We start from the raw sequence: 20,196 nt of genomic DNA, 5'->3' as shown, positions 1-20,196 counted from the left end.
TTATAATATGAAACAACATAGTAAATCCACCTCTTTTAAGAGGTGAGGTGGCCATGCATATATAGCTTTGAGTACATTGCCAAACTACAGGACCATCACTGAAGACACTTCATAAGCCTCTAAGGCATCCACTTCGCCTTCCCCTTCCGAAATCTATTATTCATGCATATTTAATAGGTCCAAAATATATGGCTTGACCACAAATGGTGTTGTTGACAGCTAGTGCGCTTTATTTGCCAAAATCCTTAATTATCATCATAATTTTTTGTGATTTTATCCATGAGTTAATTATTGTAGGTGGAAGATTCTATCACTAATGCAAGAACAATGCTTGTGTAGGCTCGCGTGATAGAGCCAAAGTAACAATCTAAGTTTAATCCTTTATTTGCTTTTGTAGAACTGGTATTGCCTTTCGAAGACGATGGCAGAACATGCAGCTTGGGAGTATGCAGAGAAAATGGGCTCGATCTTCTAACTGTTTGCCCGTCAGTGGTTTTAGGACCATTGCTGCAACCTACAGCGAGCGCTAGCAGCTTGTTTCTAATCTATGCTACAAAAGGTCCTCCTTTACACACATTCCTTAACACAGCTTTTTTCTAATCTATGCAGAGAAAAATGGTCTCGATCTTTCTTTCTCTAGTGACATATATAAATCATTTCAAATATAAATGCAATCTGGTCTAGATTGCTGCGTTAAATTTTGAAGATATATAATTCTATTAAAAATTAAGCTCTATATAACTCTAGTGATTTTTGTTCTTGGGTTTTGAGTTCTCCGACTTCAGCATTTTTTTCTGCATGATTTCATAACAGGAGGTCCAGAACCCATGCCAGACTTCGTCTGGCACATTGTAGACGTACGAGATCTTGCCGATGCATTGCTTCTAGTATATGAGAAGCCAGAATCATCTGGAAGATACATTTGTGCAGCTCATCCAATTAGTAGTCGAGAGTTGGTTGACTTGCTGAAGGGCATGTATCCTAACTATGGTTACCAGAAGAAGTTCGTTCTATTCCAACTTTTTACTTGAGGGGTACCATGAATATTTCCACTTCAATCTTAATTTTTACTTTATTTCGAATTGCAGTATCGTTGACGTACCACCAAGTGCCCCCCCGACCTCAGAGAAACTAAAGAAGTTGGGTTGGAAATGCAGGCCTCTAGAAGAAACTCTCACTGATGCTGTTGAATGCTACAGAGAGGCGGGTCTTTTGGATGAACTAGAGGGCCACACTCTTCATCTTCCTCCTCCCTTCAAAGTTACATAGATGACTGGAACTCGGAATAAGGTTTATCGATGAACCCGGTAACTTCTTTAAGATGTAACCTGCCAATAAAATGGTACTCCCTTTCTCTGTTATATGAGGAGGCTGCGTGTGTATGTTCCGGTAAAGTGGAGACAAGTGAAACAAGCGTTCATCATTTCACCTGGTCTCTTGGTTGCAGATGCTCTTGTTCTTAGCTGTAAAAGAAACAAGTCTTTTGGTAATGGATGGCATTCCTTTGCCTTGTTTGGGTGAAATCTGTCAAAAAAATCCTTGGCCAAATAAAACCAAACTAAAAGTTAGTTGCTAGGTTTAGAGAGCAAATAGGTTCATACGTCCCTGCTCCCTCTCTGTGGTTGCTTTCCCTTTGACTGCGGCCGCTGCCACCATTAGCTGCCGCCCCACCACCTCCTCCTGGGATGATGATGGGGGAGTTTAGGATCTGTGAAACTAAAAGAATCAGGCGTTGGTGGAATTAGAAAGAGCTAGGGTGCCTAAAAGACCTGCCTCATCTTATGGAGCTCTTCAGCCTCGACTTGATCCTTAGACTGAACCAGATAGCTGACTTTGCCAAGTTCACTTTCTGCCCAGATGCCCAATAATAATCCTCTAAAACCCTCCGAATTGCAGTTGATTGTCTCGTCGCTCGGGCCAGTAGCAAACAATTATCAGAAAATAGTAGATGCAAAATCTGAAGAGGCCCTCCGGTCTGTAGGCCTCGACCGCCCGACTCTCGGAACCATGTCAAAACAATTTGAAAAGTGCATTTGCGCAGGCGATGAATAACAGAGGGGATTGCAGACAACCCTTTCGCAGCCCAACAAAGGTCTCGAAGAAGTGGGTCGGCATGCCATTCACCAGCATGGCAAAGGAGATGTTCAAGATGCACCCCAAGATCCACCTGATCCATAGCTAATGGAATTCAAAGCTCACCAATGAATGAGTGAGGAAGCTCCAGCTCATCCTATTATAGGTCCTCTATATATTGAGTTTGATGCCCATCAAACTCCTCTGCTCGCACTGTTTGGAGGTCAGCCATAAACTTCTGTGCGATAAGTACATTGTCGGTGATGCTACGTCCCACAATAAAGACCCCCTGCTCAGGGTTAATGAGCATGGGCAGGACACCCCTTATCCTCCTCACCAAGAACTTTGCAATGACTTTATACAAAGTCGTGTACACGCTGATGGACGATAGTGGCTCAGCTCCGAGGTATTTGCCTTTTCGGAATCAGGATGATGAATGTCCGCTTCCAGTCGCTAGGCATCCTTACAGTGCTGAAAAACTGCTGAATAGCTACGATTACATTTTGCCAATAATATGCCAATATCTCCAAAAGAAGGCTGGGGGGAAACTATCCGGACCTAGAGCCTTTTCCTCAGCCAGCGACCATAAAGCCTCCTTGATTTCTATATTTGAGATCGAACTTACCAACACTGCATTCTCCTCCTCCAAAACTCTCAATGCCGAAGATAGCTCGCTTGATGCTATCCAACCTTCGGGTTGGTCTGTCCATCTAGATCTGAAAAACTAATCCAACACCCTCCTGATGAAGTTTGGGACATCTGTACTCTGCTCACCATTCTTCTTGATGCTGCAAATCCCATTCCTCCACCTCCTGATAACTGTCGATTGGTGGAAGAATTTGATGTTCTCTCACCCTCTATAATCCATTGTAACCTTGACTAGGATGCATCAAGGGAGCTCGGCTAGGAGGTGCTAACAAGGCAGCCAAGTCCTTACAAAGAAGGACTTGACATGGGTCCAACAATCAAACCATGGAGGAGTCCCTGCCAAGCATGGATTTCTTCCATGTCTGCTCGACCTCGAGAATGCAAGGGCTTAGATGCATCAGACCATTGATCAGCCACCCATGCATATGCCACTTCAGCAATCCATGTGCATGGGCAAACAAGGAAGGACACCAGTGGACAACTAAGGAGCTGCAAGGGCTGCCAAAAGAAGACACCATCAGCGCCTCATGTATGTGTGCCACATCATCCATCCGCGCACATGAGAGAATTCAAACAAGGAAGGATTCGCGAGGTGCCAACCAAAGGCAAGCGCAGAATAAGGAAGGAGATCTCCATGCGATCAAATACAGCAAAAGCAAACCAAAAGAGAATACCCCATGCGCATGACAAGTCAGTAATCCATGGCCAAAGAGGACATTAGCCGAACACTTGTCAAAAGATGAACGGATCACGCGCTTCGGCCAACCAAGCGCGAGCCCAAATGATCCAGCCTTCCATCTTAGAATTTTAGCATATGACTCGCATGGGAAAAGTTTGAATTTAAATTTTCCATACGACTGATTAGGAAGTCTTTTGAATTTCAAATAATACCTTTCGGCTAACTTTTTTAAATGAGGTCTTGGGTTGTTACAAGTGGTATTAGAGCAGACCCGGCTCAAAACCTATGTGGACTAGGGAACATTACAGCACGGATCTATTAAAGCTGACCACGGGCCGATCGTGGTGCTTGTGATTAGATTTGAATAAATTTGAACTCTTAGCCTGACAAGGACGTAGATTTGAACATATTTGAATCATTAGCCTGACGAGGATGTCGGAGCTTGAATAGGAGGAATATGTGAGGATTCGCACGGGCATGTGTTTAGCCTCATATCGATAATTTGTTGGATCGATCTTGGGTACTTATATAAGATCAAGGAAGTCAAATAATAACTTTCGACTAGCCATTTTGGGTGAGGTCGTGGATTGTTACAAACAGTATCAGAGTGGACCCAACCCATAACCTATGTGGACTAGAGGACACTACAACACGGATCTATTGGGCTAACCATGGGCCAATCGTGGTGCTTGTGATTAGATTTGAATGAATCTGAATCCTTAGGCCGACGAGGACGTCAGAGCTTAAACGGAAAGAGTATGTGAGGACTCGTGCGAGCCTGTGTTTACAAAAGGTGTATACAAGTCTCGCACGAGTCAAGTTTCTCAAGGAACAAAAGGTGTATACAATTCTTGTTGTAATGATTTCTTTTATAGAACTGCTATCGGAACAAGCAGTATAGATTTAACAAAGTTATATTAAGTGTATTGATAGGCATATATATCCTACCATGATGAAGTTTATCTATTGAGACTTGTTTAGCCCAGTTTTGTAATACAAACAGTAACAACCCAAGACCTTATCCAAAAAGACTAGCCGAAAAGTATTATTTAGGTTACTCATGGGTCACTTGTGTGCCAACTTTGCTGTCCTCTTGCTTCTTAATCACATACTTTGTGCTGGTAAATGGTGCCTCATGAACATAAGTTTTTCTTGGTACTGACTCCAGTATGTGTGGATGGTATATATTAGCATGATTTTATTAGAGTGATTTTAGAAATTATATGACAACTTGTATCACCTATAATATTTTTGTTTTGTTAGCGTGATCAATATATCAGCCTATATTATTTTCTTTATATAGAGTATGTATACGAGTATATAAAATTCCTGAGATGTATCGAATATAATGGAACAGAAAAATAAAATCAATTTTCTCTCTTTCTTTTTTTCTTTTATTTTTATCTTCTTTGCAAATATTTTAACACAGTACTTTCTTCATAGATGTTGAGACAGCAAGGTAGCATTGTCCTGGTTTTGTTGTTGGATAGTAAATAATCCAATGTTACTTCTTTTATTAGCTCATTATATGTAATTGCATTCTGAAGTTGAAGTCATTGCATTTACCCAAGGCCCTTCCAACATGGTAGAAAACAAGAGTAAAAAGGAAACTAGTACAAACTAAGACATAAACAATGCCGAGGTCTGCACACACAAACCTAAGGCTCTTCATACATGCAGCTAGATATTTGCTTTCTTATGAAAGCAAATATCTAGCTGCATGTATGAATGAGAAATTGTCTTGAAAAACAGTAGCATATGTACCAAAAAAAAAAAAAAAACAACATGCATCGAAACAAGGTCTAGATCTCAAGTCACATGGCAAGCGGAACTCTTGTTGGTTTTAAGATCACATAAATACATGCAAGTCCAAAATTTTAGGAGAATAGTGTCTCGCAAGAGTCACGTGGTGATGTTGGATAGAGACAAATAACATGCATATCTGAATGATATAATTTAATATCAAAGAGCCATGTGGCACAAGTTTCAAAGTTTTTTATTTTTTTTGGCCTTTAATATGGTTTCACGTTTTTTGGTTCCTTGAATTTTTTTAACAAGAATAAAAGGGAGACAAAATCTTGCTACATCTTTTTCAGTATCATGGATTTCAACTTGCAAACTCAGTCTTGTACACTCTGCTGCTACTAGGCTTCATCATCTAAGAAGTTAAATGGGAAAAAGTAACAGATTATAAAAATATACTGCAGGGCATTGTTTTGATCTTGATATATATATATATATATATATATATATATATATATATATATATATATATATATATAGAGAGAGAGAGAGAGAGAGAGAGAGAGAGAGAGAGAGAGAGAGAGACGATCGATCTTAAGATGATCAATCTTAGGTCTATATTCCTAAAAAGTCCATGCAGGCAAACAAGCAACTGTAGCACCATCTGACATGATTACAGTTCCCCGCTTCTAACCCTACTTCTCCCCCTCCCCACTGTCGGTGGACCACGATTCAGTCGACGGGGTAGATGGGCCTGGCCTCTTCAGGACGGCCCATTAGCCTAGAGAAGTGGGCTACTATACCGACGCCCCTGCATTTGCAAGGTGACGTTTCACCACCCCTTCTTCGAACGTCTGGACTATTTCGAAAGATTGAAAAGGTGATGCGTGGACCAGTCTGCCGACCCGGTCGCCTCACCATCAAGCTTCGTCAATGTCCGCTTCTGGCATCTCCCTGACAGATTAAAATAAAAGGCATAGATACCTTCTAAAAATTTAAATTTTTATTATTTTTTAAAATATATATTTATTTCTATACTTTTATAAAATATTATTTTATAAATATATTTTTTTGAATAAAAACGGCATTTCATATAGCTCCCAACCTAGCAGAAGCTCAAGGCAACCCGCCCCGCCAACGGCATCTCCGGCTATGGCCTCGTCCCCATCTCCTCCTCCTTCGCCAAGCCCATGTGGTTGAGGGCTTCACCATCGCTGGCTCCCTCTCGCAAGCTTTGGCCCCACGACCCGGACCAATGCTGGTACGTGCCTACATGCCCCCTCGCGCCGTGTCATGGCAACCCTACCTGTTAACTAGTGCTACGCTTTTTTTTTTCCTGTGTAGTGATATGATAGAACGATACGATTGAGAGAGATGAAGGCTCTCCCCGGGAGGTTGATAAGGCTGATGCTTCTCTCACTGGGCCTCCAGGATGAGGAGGTCGAGTGGGCCGGCCAAACTGGGGAACTGATACCGGACTTGGCTAGCGTGCTACGATTAACTCGTGTCTGGCGTGCCTGAACCCTGAACGGGCCATGGGCATGGCTTCCACGCCGACTCGAGCCTGCTGACGACTCTGTACCAGAGGAGCACGAGTAGGCTCTAGGTGCTGCGGGCCAAGGACCAGAACGCCTAGGCCCGGTGGGTGACGGTGCCGCCACCACCGGAGCTCTGAGCTCGATCGTCACAGATTTATTAATATGTCTACTATATATCCTCCTAAATATGCAGAATTGCATAAATATCTTTATAAAATTGCTATATCTTTGTATACCCATATAAATGTTTCTTTTTGCACATTTACCCATTAAGAATATTTTAGTCATTTAAATTTGAAACCGTTAACTTTTTAACGGCATTAGATGGTGTAAGTACATGTGCAAAAACACGGATAAAAAAAAAGGTAGAATAGCAAAACAAATGGTTTGCAAAGATATGTACAAAGAATCCTAAAATAAATCCACATAAATAAATGGCCATTTTGGCGTCTCTTGTGAGATTAAAATAAGTCCACACAAATAAAGACCGGAGAGGGGAGAGATAAGGGGAGAACTAGAGGCGACAGGAGAGAAAGGGAGGGTGTGTGTCGCCCATCCTTCAGCCCGCTCTCCTCGAGGATCTTGGAGGGGCCCAAGAGGCCCGGTCCACTCTTCGCTAGTCCACCCTCAGCACGGGCCTTGGGGGGCTTCTAGCTCGCTTCATCAGGTCAGGCCTGGATCCCACCTCCGTCATATCAGCATTGACCTAGCCTCAGCCTGGTCCCGCAGGCTCGGCCCTCAAGCCCGACCTTCTCTAGACCCCTGAATCGCTCCAAACCCAGCAGCCATGGCGAATCGAGTCAACTTATCACCAGACATCGCCAAGTTACTAACTAGAAACCACTTCTCCAATGACCTCCTCCACGCCATCTTGGTGGGTTTCTGCCATCCATCCAAGTTCGGCAGCGACTCTAGTGAGCTTGGTCGGTTCCTAGAGCAACTCGGCCCGAAATGGGCGGACGACGGGCCCGAGACCAACTCAGGGGGGCTTGTTCATCCTTCTCGGTCACACCCTAATGCTTGCAGGCCTTGACTGCCGAATCCATCAGGTGGCCAACCAAGGATTGACAATAAGTAAAATTAACTAACACTTGGATTATTGATCGATTGATGGTGAGATAAAGATTAGGATGCTTTGAAAATGCAGTTAATTAACTCTAAGAAAACATTTGTTTCGCCATAGTTTACTTTTCCTATCAACGTACAAAGTTGTTTTAGATTTTTCCTGCCCTGCCAGTGTGGCACCTGCTGATGACAATTAATCATCCTCATGGAACTCAACAAAGAATGTGATGAGGAGGAGACTTCACCCTGGATAAGAACATCAACTAATTAATTATGCCATTTTAAAAGCTCCCTTAGAACAGCTCATACATATTTGTTGAATAATTATATAGTCGATATAAAATAAAAGGAGGAGAGATACTATTGATTAATTAAGAAGCATAGGTTAGCATGGCTATTTTGTTTTTAACCACCAAAAAGATTTTTTTTTTCCCGGCAGAGAGAGGTAAGGATTAAGGCTCCTTGAAGTTTGTTGAAATTATGAATTTTGTTAAAAGAAGATCTAGTCATAGCTCATCCCCAACTCCAATGGCTTCCCACCACCACTGGATCCTCGAAGACCATTTACAGGTCTTATAATGTAATGGACATGGCTAAATTTAATAGTCATGAAATAATATTTTTTTTTTTAAGAGATTATGTTAGGGCCTGTTTAGTTTTAAATTTTAATTGAGCTCTAGCTCGAACTCAGAGACGGAAGTGCTTGAGATAGAGCCAGCCACTTAAGCCAAACATTTGGAATTATAAATGAGCTACTGCACGGAGGGCCACGCATGTCGCCACCTTTTCTGCCAAACATTTGGACCATTCCGAAGGATTGAAAAGGAGATTTACCAAAAAAATAAGGATTGAAAAGGAGATTTACCAAACAAAAAGGATTGAAAAGGAGATGCGTGGACTACAACGGCCGCTTCTGGCATCTCATGGGAGATTAAAATAAAGACCGGAGAGGGGAGAGATAGGGGGAGCAATGGAGGTGGTAGAAGAGAAAGGGAAGGTGTGTGTGACGGGTGCCGGAGGATACGTGGGCTCATGGCTGGTGAAGCTCCTCCTCTCCAATGGTTACAAGGTCCATGGAACAGTCAGAGATTTAAGTAATGCTCTTCCCTCTACTACTACTACTGCTGCTGCGCTGCTCTTTCTTTGTTTGAACCGTAGTGCTCTAAGATTTTTTTTTTTCGTCTGCACGCGTAAAAAATAAATCATTTTTTTGTGTGTACTGTACGAGTACGCGGTGTTTTGTGAGTTTGGTTTTGCATGTTAGAACTTGAATTTCTGTAAGGTTTCAGTATTTGGAGACTTCAAATATCAAAAGAACATCAAGAAAGGCATGATGATCCGAAAAGTCCAAGTTCTTTTTCAAGATAGGAGGGCCGTGAATCACCTTTTGTTTTCCTGTCTATTCTTCAATTTTATTTCGGATCATGTCAGAAGATTTCTCCCTTGTCTTCTCTTTCGTTTCTCTTCTGCCTTCTGGTTTCCTGTACGCGCTTTCGGCTCCTAAATGAAAGTGGTCTTCTTTTTCCAAGAATATAAGAGCAGAGCAGAAAAATACTTTCAGTTTGTCAGCATCCAAGTGCTGGTGCGAAGATACAAGGCTAAGTGGTGATCTTGTTCGAGTTGCCAGTAGATGAAGAAGCAGATCAGAAGGGACTGATGATATCATGCCCACGTTGATTTCTGAAGAATGCTTGGAAAATTGCAAGACTCATTGGAGATAACAAATAAAATCATTACAGTGAAAAAGGATTCTGTCTTTTAATCATACTAAATGGAGAATATTGATTTAAAGCATCTCACAAAGCAATACCAAACAATGCATTTTTCCTAATTCAACTCTCTCCATTCCCCAAGGTAGAATAAATTTTCTGAACATTTGTTCCAGGCGATGAAAAGAACGCTCACTTGAGGAAATTTGAGAAGGCCTCTGAAAACCTTCAACTCTTCAAAGCGGACGTGCTTCACTACGACACTTTAAAAGCAGCCTTTGCAGGATGTGAAGGAGTCTTCCATGTGGCTAGTCCTGTCCCTGCAACCAAAGTCCTTGATCCAGAGGCAAGTCTTTCATATGCTTAGATATGTAAGAGATCAAATTTTGAAATTGTCGATGCTGATATTCATGTACAGTATTAGGAAATACCGAGTCAGTTGTTTCATATAGGAATACAATGGAGGGAAGGACATACAGAGTTTTGATTGGCTAAGAATTGTATACACCTTTTGTTCCTTGGGAAACTTGACATCTGGTCTTTTTCTTTGAATCTTTTTTTATCTCCATATATCACCTTGCAGTTAGAGTTGATCACTCCCGCTGTTAACGGCACTCTAAATGTACTTCAAGCATGTTTGGAGATGAAAATCAAACGGGTGATTGTGGTGTCATCAATTGCTGCCGTTTTACTGAATCCACATTGGCCATTTGATAAGCTCAAGGATGAGAAGTGTTGGTCGTCTGAAGAATTTTGCAGGAAGATTGAGATGACTATTTTGATCATTGGAGCTTTTGTTTCTATCTTTTCTCGTAAAATGAACAAAGTATTTTACTTTTTTGTTCTTTAATAGAATCAGGTACACAATTGAATACTTTGACTTAACTTGAATGGAAGATACTTAACTAACAATTCTTATTGGATCTCAAAGTAGCATGATGATCACCAATATGCTTCATACTTACCATATATTGTGTTATGCTAAGAAGCTAGATCTAGGGTTAATAAATAAACGGAATACAAAGAGACAACCATTTACATGGCCTGCATCCACGAGCAGAGACGATCGGAAGAACCTCGCTATGGATGGAAGAGTACAAAGAAGAAAAATCTCCGATACAATGCTTTAAATCTTGCCACACATAAAAGCCCTAGAACAAGAGCACAAGCATGCATGCATGCTACACCTAATGTCTCTGGCCTGCACGGTGGGCCTCAGCCCCTAGGCTGAGCCTCCAGTTGGAGAGACTCTTTTAGCAGTGCATCCTCTGATAGAAGACACACCATAACAGGATTCATGGCCCAAATTCATTAATCACTTTTCTTGAACCACCCAGCCAGTCTTTCTTAGGATCTATGTCTCGATCGATGTGGTTAATTAGCATCACAATTCTTGTAGTAAAATAGAAAACTTCATATTGCTTCTCCAAAATAATTTTCCAGCTTACGTATCAAGAACTATTACAGGAACATGTGAACCTAGTGCTTACAAGTGGTCACATGATTCTTAGTAACTATGGCTGGATAAATGTCTTTCAGATATTTAAGATAATAAAACTAAGCAACCGTACCCATTCATGATCACCATCAATCTTAGATTTTTTTATTATGCCCTTATTTCTGCCAACAAACATATTTATCAGTAGTGTAATTCTATTAACATGGTTACAGTTTCCGTTTAGGTTAACTTGGGCCATCCTCTAATTAATCTATTGTCGTTCCTTCACAGTTATGGCTGTAGCTTTTGTGTTGTAGGTTATTTGGTTTGTGCGGAAATCAGGTTTGATCTTTTCTAGATACTGTTGCTCCAAGGGTTAAACTGAACTTTTTATTTAAGTTGGCCTGTACATGCCCTGCATGCAAACCCCTTTTGTTTCTTTGACAGATTATAATATGAAACAACATGGTAAATCCACCTCTTTTAAGAGGTGAGGTGGCCATGCATAGCTTTGAGTACATTGACAAACTACAGAACCATCACTGAATCCTTAACGTGCGCTTTATTTGCCAAAATCCTTAATTATCATCATAAAATTTTGTGATTTTATCCATGAGTTAATTATTGTAGGTGGAAGATTCTATCACTAATGCAAGAACAATGCTTGTGTAGGCTGGCGTTATAGAGCCAAAATAACAATCCAAGTTTAATCCTTTACTTGCTTTTGTAGAACTGGTATTGCCTTTCGAAGACGATGGCGGAACATGCAGCTTGGGAGTATGCAGAGAAAAATGGGCTCGATCTTGTAACTGTTTGCCCGTCAGTGGTTTTAGGACCATTGCTGCAACCTACAGCGAGCGCTAGCAGCTTGTTTCTAATCTATGCTACAAAAGGTCCTCCTTTACACACAGTCCTGTACACACAGCTTGTTTCTAATCTATGCAGAGAAAAATGGGCTCGATCTTTCTCTATCTAGTGACATATATAAATAATATCAAATATAATTGCAATCTGGTCTAGATTGCTGCGTTAAATTTTGAGGACATACAACTCTATTAAAAATTAAGCTCTATATAACTCTAGTGATTTTTGTTCTTGGGTTTGAGTTCTCCGACTTCAGCATTTTTTTTTTCTGCATGATTTCATAACAGGAGGTCCAGAGCCCATGTTGGACTACCTCTGGCATTTTGTAGACGTTCGAGATGTTGCCGATGCATTGCTTCTAGTATACGAGAAGCCAGAATCATCTGGAAGATACATTTGTGCAGCTTCTCCAATTACTATTCGAGAGTTGGTTGACTTGCTGAAGGGCATGTATCCTAACTATGGTTACCAGAAGAAGTTCGTTCCATTCCAACTTTTTATGTGAGGAGTACCATGAATATTTCCACTTCAATCTTAATTTTTACTTTATTTCGAATTGCAGTATCGTTGACGTACCACCAAGTGCCCCGCTGACCTCAGAGAAACTAAAGAAGTTGGGTTGGAAATGGAGGCCTCTAGAAGAAACTCTCACTGATGCTGTTGAATGCTACAGAGAGGCGGGTCTTTTGGATGAACTAGAGGGCCACACTCTTCATCTTCCTCCTCTCTTCAAAGTTACATAGATGGCTGGAACTCGGGTAGCTGCGGAATAAGGTTTATCGATAAACTCGGTAAGTTCTTTTGAGATGTAACCTGTCAATAAAATGGTACTCCCTTTCTCTGTTATATGAGGAGGCTGCGTTTGTATGTTCCGGTAAGTAAAGTGGAGACAAGTGAAACAAGCGTTCATCATTTCACCTGGTCTCTTGGTTGCAGGTGCTCTTGTTCTTAGCTGTAAAAGAAACAAGTCTTTTGCTTCTAGATTGCTCTCGGACTAAAGTTGGAGACCTATTTATCTCCACATGTAATAAAGGGTGCAATTGAGAACTTGATCTGAGATTGGCTCATTGGTAATGGATGGCATTCCTTTCCCTTGTTTGGGTGAAATCTGTCAAAAAAATCCTTGGGCAAATAAAACCAAACTAAAAGTTAGTTGCCAGGTTTAGAGAGCAAATGGGTTCATACGTCCCTGCTCCCTCTCTGTTGTTGCTTTCCCTTTGACTGCGGCCGCTGCCACCATTAGCTGCCGCCCCACCACCTCCTCCTGGGATGATGATGGGGGAGTTTAGGATCTGTGAAACTAAAAGAATCAGGCATTGGCGGAATTGGAAAGAGCTAGGGTGCCTAAAAGACCTGCCTCATCTTATGGAGCTCTTCAGCCTCAGCTTGATCCTTGGACTGACCAAAGTTCACCTTCTACCCAGATGCCCAATAATAATACTCTAAAACCCTCCGAATTGCCTATATTGATTGTCTCGTCGCTCGGGCCAGTAGCAAGCAATTATCAGAAAATAGTAAATGCAAAATCTAAAGAGGCCCCTCCAGTCTGTAGGCCTCGACCGCCCGACTCTCGGAAGCGTGTCGAAACAATCTGAAAAGTGCATCCACACAGGCGATGAATAACAAAGGGGATAGCAGACAACCCTTTGGCAGCCCAACAAAGGTCTCGAAGAACTGGGTGGGCATGCCATTCACCAGCATGGCAAATTAAAGGAGGTGTTCAGGATGCACCCCAAGATCCACCTGATCCATAGCTAATGCAATTCAAAGCTCACCAATGAATAAGTCAGGAAGCTCCAGCTCATCCTGTCATAGGTCCTCTCCATATTGAGTTTGATGCCCATCAAACTTCTCTGCTCGCATTGTCTGGAGGTCGGTCATAAACTTCTGTGCGATAAGTACATGGTCGATGACGCTACATCCCCCAATAAAGACCCCCTTCTCAGGGTCAATGAGCCCGGGCAGGACACCCCTTATCCTCCTCACCAAGAACTTTGCAATGATTTTATACAAAGTCGTGTACACGTTGATGGACGATAGTGGCTCAGCTCTGAGGTATTTTGCCTTTTCGGAATCAGGATGATGAAGGTTCGCTTCTAGTCGCTAGGCATCCTTGCAGTGCTGAAAAACTGTTGAATAGCTGCGATTACATTTTGCTTTATGATATGCCAATATCTCCTAAAGAAGGTTGGGGGGAAACTATCCGGACCTAGAGCCTTTTCCTCAGCTAGCGACCATAGAGCCTCCTAGATTTCTACATTTGAGATCGAACTTACCAACACTGCATTCTCCTCCTCCAAAACTCTCAATGCCAAAGATAGCTTGCTTGATGCTATCCACCCTTCGGGCTGGTCTGTCCATCTAGATTTAAAAAACTAATCCAACACTCTTCTGATGAAGTCTACGTCATCCATACTCTGCTCACCATTCTTCTTGATGCTGCAAATCCCATTCCTCCACCTCCTGATAACTGTCGATTGGTGGAAGAATTTGATGTTCTCTCCCCCTCTATAATCCATTGTAACCTTGATTAGGATGCATCAAGGGAGCTCGACTAGGAGGTGCCAATAAGGCAGCCAAGTCCTTACCAAAGAAGGACTTGACATGGGTCCAGCAATCAAACCATGGAGGAGTCCCTGCCAAGCATGGATTCTTCCATGTCTACTCGACCCCGAGAAAGCAAGGGTCTGGATGCATCAAGCCATTGATCAGCCACCCATGCACATGCCACTTCAGCAATCCATGTGCATGGGCAAACAAGGAAGGACACTAGTGGACAACTAAGGAGCTGCAAGCGCTGCTAAAAGAAGACACCATCAGCACCCTATGTGCACGTGCCACATCATCCATCTGCGCACATGAGATAATTCAAACAAGGAAGGATCCATGGGGTGCCAACTAAAGGCAAGCGCAGAATAAGGAAGGAGATCACCATGCAGCCAGAGACAGCAAAAGCAAACCAAAGGAGAATACCCCATGCGCGTGACAAGTCAGCAATCCATAGCCAAAGAGGACATTAGCCAGACACTTGTCAAAAGATGAACGGATCACGTGCTTCGGCCAACCAAGCGCGAGCCCAAATGATCCAGCCTTCCATCTTAGAATTTCAGCATGCGACTCGCATGAAAAAAGTTTGAATTTGAATTTTCCATACGGCTGATTAGGAAGTCTTTTGAATTTCAAATAATACCTTCCGATTAGTTTTTGGATGAGGTCCTGGGTTATTATAAGTAGTATTAGAGCAGACCCGGCCCAAAACCTATGTGGACTAGGGGGCATTACAACACGGATCTATTAAAGCTGACCACGGGCCGATCATGGTACTTGTGATTAGATTTGAATAAATTTAAACTCTTAGCGACGTAGATTTGAATAGATTTGAACCCTTAGCCTGACGAGAACGTCGGAGCTTGAATAGGAGAAATATATGAGGACTTGCGCGGGCATGTGTTTAGCCTCATATCGATTATTTGCTGCGTAGATCTTGTGTACTTATATAGGATCAAGGAACTCAAATAATAACTTTCAACTAGCTATTTTGGGTGAGGTCGTGGGTTGTTACAAATAGTATCAGAGCGGACCCAGTCCATAACCTATGTGGACTAGAGGACATTGCAACATGTATCTATTGGGGCTAACCACGGGCCAGTCGTGGTGCTTGTGATTAGATTTGAATGGATTTGAATTCTTAGCCCGACGAGGATGTCAGAGCTTAAAACGGGGAGAGTGTGTGAGGATTCGTGCGGGCCTGTGTTTAATCCCACATCGATTATTTGCTGGGTAGATTTTTGGTATTTATAAAGAATCTAATAACCTAAATATTACCTTCCGGCTAGCCTTTTTAGATAAGGTCTTAGGTTGTTACTGTTTGTATTGCAAAACTGGGCTAAACAAGTCTCAATGGATAAACTTTATCATGGTAGGATACATATGCCTATCAATTCACTTAATATAACTTTGTTAAATCTACACTGCTTGTTCCAATAGCAGTTCTATAAAAGAAACCATTTCAACAAGAATGAAGAGAAAAGAATTAATGATCTCATTAATAGAAGTTAATTTCCTGATCCCCTGTAGTCCCAAACTATCAATGCCACTTTCATCACCGCCGTCCCTATCTTGTATAATGCAATTAGTCAACCGTTGATATACTGGCAAGGCCTAGTTACATTAGGTTGAACATCCTATGTTGAAAATATATTAGCTTGGACATCTAAGAGGTGTCAAATTTGAAATAGCACAGCTTGATGCATTCATGCATGCAATAACCACTAATTAGATTTGTCGATTTGCAATTAAGGATTTATTTGATGGAGACTTAATCATCACATCCCCAACAAACTACGGTTAAAGGAAAATTGTAGGCTTAAAATTCATTATGACTAAAGAAATGCATAGGCCATACACATGAGATAGAGTAACATACTTATAAACAATTGCATAGCAAGCAGCGTAACAAAATATTTTATGCAAAAATCTGGCTTCTTGGACTCCCATGTTTGTACCTTTTTCCATGCTATTTTCTTTCTTTGTTTGGATCTACTATTGTTGTATAAATTTCAAATTCCCAACATGACATGTATCATGAAAGGTGTGGCCGAACGGGCAATTTAGATGAAGAAGAATCATGCATGATCCCGAAAGTTTACTCTGTATATCAAGCAATAGCACTTGGCAAATATCCTTGCTAGTTTGATTGATGGGGTTAGGTGTACCTTTTAGACATGGTGCTGATGATTGACAAATCCAGTGTTATGGGACAAGTTCAAGTAAGATGCATTTATAGGCTATTTGTAGGACAGAGTAGCACCTGCTGCCATTACCATCCATGCGATACATTTAAGGAGATTCAGTACTTAGCAGAAAGATTTTGTCTGTACTTGCTAAATATCCTATCTGACGGAACTATCAACAACTTGGTCAGAATTATGGAACTTGTGGGTCACCCAAACATTGTCAATAAGTTACATCACAGAATAGTTGGTGTGCTTTAGCATACACCTAATATGCCTCAGTCCGAGATACAAAACTGATCCATTCACAACCTTACTTTTGGAATCAAATGGTTAATTAACATATCTACTTTAAAAAAGAAAACAAGCTTATTTGCTACCCAAGGTACATACACTACAAGAACAGCTTATTAAGAGATCAATTTACCATGTAACCTTATTTGCTACCCTGGGCTGTTGTTTCCTGTTTCAGGGACTCTTTGCAACCTTCATTTCCTTGATGAACTCTGGTGGAGGTTTGCTCTATTTAGGTAGAGGTAAGATTGAGGGGCAGAAAGAAAACAATGCACCCATAATTCCAAGTCCATTTTCATCTTCCTACCACCCTCATCTCAATCTATTAAAATTCTAGCAACACCAGTTTGCAAGGCAGGGTCTTGTGAGGAGATATGGCGAAGGCAGTGGCAGGATGGTGGTGATAGTTCCAACCATGGCAATAATGTGGATGGAGTTGGACAGAAAGTCGCTAGAATGGCGACCCACACTTGGTCTTAGTAGGCAATTCATCATTTGGGACTATTCTACAATACTGTCTTCGTCCTAGTGAAGCTTGCCCATACCTTGAAAGCCTTGTTCTAGTCTGCTGCTGCTCGACTAGTATTGCATCAAAAAGAAAACCATTCTTATCACTAGTCGTAGAAAGTGCTATAAACTAAAACAGGATATAGACAGGTTAGGCTCTGTACACTAGTTCTGCCATGCGAACTAATGAGACCTCCATCTGAACATAAGATAAGAGGCTTTTACCAACTTGGCTACATAAGCATTTGCACTATCATATATAATAGTCTGCGTGACGCCATTTGGATCCTTGGAAGTCAAGATCGAAGAATTGGTATAGGTGATGCATCAATGGTCGAGTCAGAATCAAAGGACATATATATGGAAAGGATGTGGCCAGTTGGATCAGTGGCTGAAATCTATGGAACTGAGAAAAAGTCAGAAAACAGCTTCTTAAGGGACAAGAAACGTCGTTATATTACAATGCTCCTTGTGCACGAAACTGGTGGCTTTGTGGTCCAATCTTTGATCCAAATTCCAAGTGCAGCATTCAAATTTTACAGAGACAATCTTGACAGGTTGCCATCTGTAAGACCCCATTTTCATGGGCCTGGCCCAGCCCATTGGGCTTGGGCTGCCATGTGGGCCATAGCCCAAACTTTGAGTTAGGGGAGGAAGACTCCCGATGGGAGTCGTCTTCCTCCCCGAGTCCGGTGTGGAAGAGGAGTCCAAGGTCTTGCCGGACTCTGGTGAAAGCTTAGGACTCGGTCTATAAAGATATCTCCCCTCTTTCCTCGAAGCGTTGCTCACAAATTTTGAACGAACCTCGTTGGATTTCCCTCCTTTCCGAGTTCCAATCCCGAACCTCTTCTCCTTGACTCGTCACCGGACCACTCGCCGGACCAAGGTAAGAGCCTTTCGCTTCCCTCTCCTTCTCTCCTATCTTTGGGCCACCATTCTCTATGAATCCGGCCGGCAAGCTGCCAAATTGATGTGAAACCGGACTCCCCTGTTTTGGTTTATTCCCTTCCGTTTCGGCCGGCCGTCGCTGGGCTTGGCACGCCGCCGGCACTGCCGGGGCCATCGACCATGGGGCGTCGCCGACCATGGGCCGCCGCTATCGAACTTTCCCTCCAGTCGGGAAGAAGGAAGACAGAAAGAGAGAGGGAGAGCCACCCGATTCTCTCCTCTTCCCTTGCCTCTCTCTTCTCTCTTTTCTCTTCTCTCTCCTATGAATTCTCTCTCCCTACTAATTTTTCTCTCTATGCTTAGGCTTTCTCTCTCTACCTGGATTGTCTCTCTCTGGTTGTGGCTTTCTCTCTCTAGCTTGAACCAGAAAAATCATGGTTTGAGGATTTCTGGATAGTCCTGGGGTGCTAGATGTTGGTAGACCCTTTAGAGGATCGATAGAGGATTCTGAGTTGCAGATATCTTGGATATTTAATATTGATTTGGTTTTATAGGAAAATAATTTGTCGGGCAATGAGACGTTGAGTAGAGTTCTGCGCACCTTAGTTCGTAGATCACGGTAGTCTATCTGGATTGTCAGCGAAGAGGTAAGAATCCTTATACACCGACCTGCATAATATAAATATTTTTACACTTATATATGTATGATATGCTATAATCTAGATAAAGCAAGAATAGTTTTATATTAAATTGTATTTTGATCGTACTGATTTGTAATTGGTATCATGATGGATACATGTATACGCATAACCTACCCTTGCATAATCAAACTAATAGATGTGGTGCTCTGCACTAACCATGCTATATTCGTTGCCTCGTTACGGGCTGGAAATGTGACTGTGGTTAGTCTAAAGCTGGAAATGAATAAAAAGGAATTGATGTGTGGATGTGAATTGATTAAATGAACAGAAACTTTGAGCTTATCTCATTACTATTGATTGCACCGTTGCAGATTGAAAATGTGATATTATCCATTGCCCCGTCACAGGCTAGAAATATGATATTATCGATCGCCCCGTCACAGGCTGGAAATGTGATACTATCGATCGCCCCGTCACAGGTCGGAAATGTGATACTATCGATCGCCCCATCACGAGCCGGAAACGTGACTGAAATTTAGCCTAAAGTCGAAAAGATAATTGATCCGGATCAAATTAATAAGAAATGGAATGAAAAGCATTAAAAATAGTAATAAAGATTTATGAGCAATCATATGCTATATCACTCTTGAGAGACTGAATTTCTATTGATATTTGATGTACATATTGATATTGATTATTCGAGCAATATCGATAGCCACTTTGTGATTTCATGATGTGTGCAATGTTTTTTTGTGGTTTTCAAACCTATTTTATTATTATGTTGGTGTGAATGTGTAGGGATTCTTAATGCGCTGTAAAGCTCACCATCCATTTTTCTCTCTCTTTTTCAGAGCTGTAGGGCGCATAGACATGGATAGGATGAGCGCAAAGTGCGAGTGTTAGAGTTATCAGTTAGTTAGTTAGTTTATTTTGATACCGATGAACATTGAAAGCTCTTGTAATTGACCAATTTAGTTATTTGTATATATTGGATTTATCTATTTGAATTAATTAATCAATTATGTAATTATCAGATTTTTGTTCATCTTAGGCCTTCTTTGATCTTGAGGGCATTGCTCTAGGGTTCATGCGGCCGGTTGTGTACCGGACCCGGGTGCTGGGTTTATGCGTGACACTCCATTGTTTTTTGGAAAAAATAAATCTTGCTACATCTTTTTCGGTATTATGGGTTTCAACTTGCAAGCTCAGGCTTTTACAGTCTGCCGCCACTAGGCTTCATCATCTAAGAAGTTAAATGGGAAAAAATAACCGATTATAAAAATTTACTGCAGGGTATTGTTTTGATCTTAAGATAATCTTTTTTGAGACGATCGATCTTAAGAAGATCCATCTTAGGTCTATTCCTAAATAGTCCC

At 41.7% G+C, this 20,196-nt stretch overlaps 2 protein-coding genes across 4 annotated transcripts; both read left to right on the top strand.

Annotated features, from left to right (window-relative positions):
- Positions 1–376: 376 nt before the first annotated feature.
- On the top strand, positions 377–1,523 carry LOC120112328 (cinnamoyl-CoA reductase 1-like). Its single transcript, XM_039131337.1, has 3 exons — positions 377–559; positions 814–1,003; positions 1,089–1,523. Exons 2-3 carry the CDS (start codon positions 828–830, stop codon positions 1,267–1,269), a joined length of 357 nt encoding a protein of 118 aa, XP_038987265.1. The 5' UTR covers positions 377–559; positions 814–827; the 3' UTR covers positions 1,270–1,523.
- A 7,104-nt stretch (positions 1,524–8,627) lies between these two features.
- On the top strand, positions 8,628–12,831 carry LOC103695515 (cinnamoyl-CoA reductase 1-like). 3 transcript variants are annotated; one of them, XM_008776873.4, is made up of 7 exons: positions 8,629–8,840; positions 9,632–9,801; positions 10,039–10,224; positions 11,624–11,786; positions 12,045–12,234; positions 12,320–12,548; positions 12,694–12,831. In XM_008776873.4, exons 1-6 carry the CDS (start codon positions 8,717–8,719, stop codon positions 12,498–12,500), a joined length of 1,014 nt encoding a protein of 337 aa, XP_008775095.2. In that variant the 5' UTR covers positions 8,629–8,716; the 3' UTR covers positions 12,501–12,548; positions 12,694–12,831. The 3 variants fall into 3 exon arrangements, with proteins under 3 accessions (XP_038987264.1, XP_008775095.2, XP_008775094.2); XM_008776872.4 differs by having other exon boundaries at positions 12,320–12,831; XM_039131336.1 differs by lacking the exon at positions 10,039–10,224 and having other exon boundaries at positions 8,628–8,840; positions 12,320–12,831.
- The last annotated feature ends 7,365 nt before the right edge of the window (positions 12,832–20,196 follow it).

The sequence above is a fragment of the Phoenix dactylifera genome, chromosome 11 (genome assembly GCF_009389715.1).
Source record: "Phoenix dactylifera cultivar Barhee BC4 chromosome 11, palm_55x_up_171113_PBpolish2nd_filt_p, whole genome shotgun sequence".
Lineage (NCBI taxonomy): Eukaryota > Viridiplantae > Streptophyta > Magnoliopsida > Arecales > Arecaceae > Phoenix > Phoenix dactylifera.
The sequence above is the reverse complement of the archived record's forward strand: the minus strand, read 5'-3'. Positions and strand labels throughout refer to the sequence as shown.

Coding starts and splice junctions, on each gene's coding strand:
- LOC103695515 (XM_008776873.4), top strand. CDS start 8,717: ATGGAGGTGGTAGAAGAGAAAGGGAAGGTGTGTGTGACGGGTGCCGGA. Junction 10,225..11,623: donor AATTTTGCAGGAAGATTGAG/ATGACTATTTTG, acceptor TTGCTTTTGTAG/AACTGGTATTGCCTTTCGAA. Junction 12,235..12,319: donor AACTATGGTTACCAGAAGAA/GTTCGTTCCATT, acceptor TTCGAATTGCAG/TATCGTTGACGTACCACCAA.
- LOC120112328 (XM_039131337.1), top strand. CDS start 828: ATGCCAGACTTCGTCTGGCACATTGTAGACGTACGAGATCTTGCCGAT. Junction 1,004..1,088: donor AACTATGGTTACCAGAAGAA/GTTCGTTCTATT, acceptor TTCGAATTGCAG/TATCGTTGACGTACCACCAA.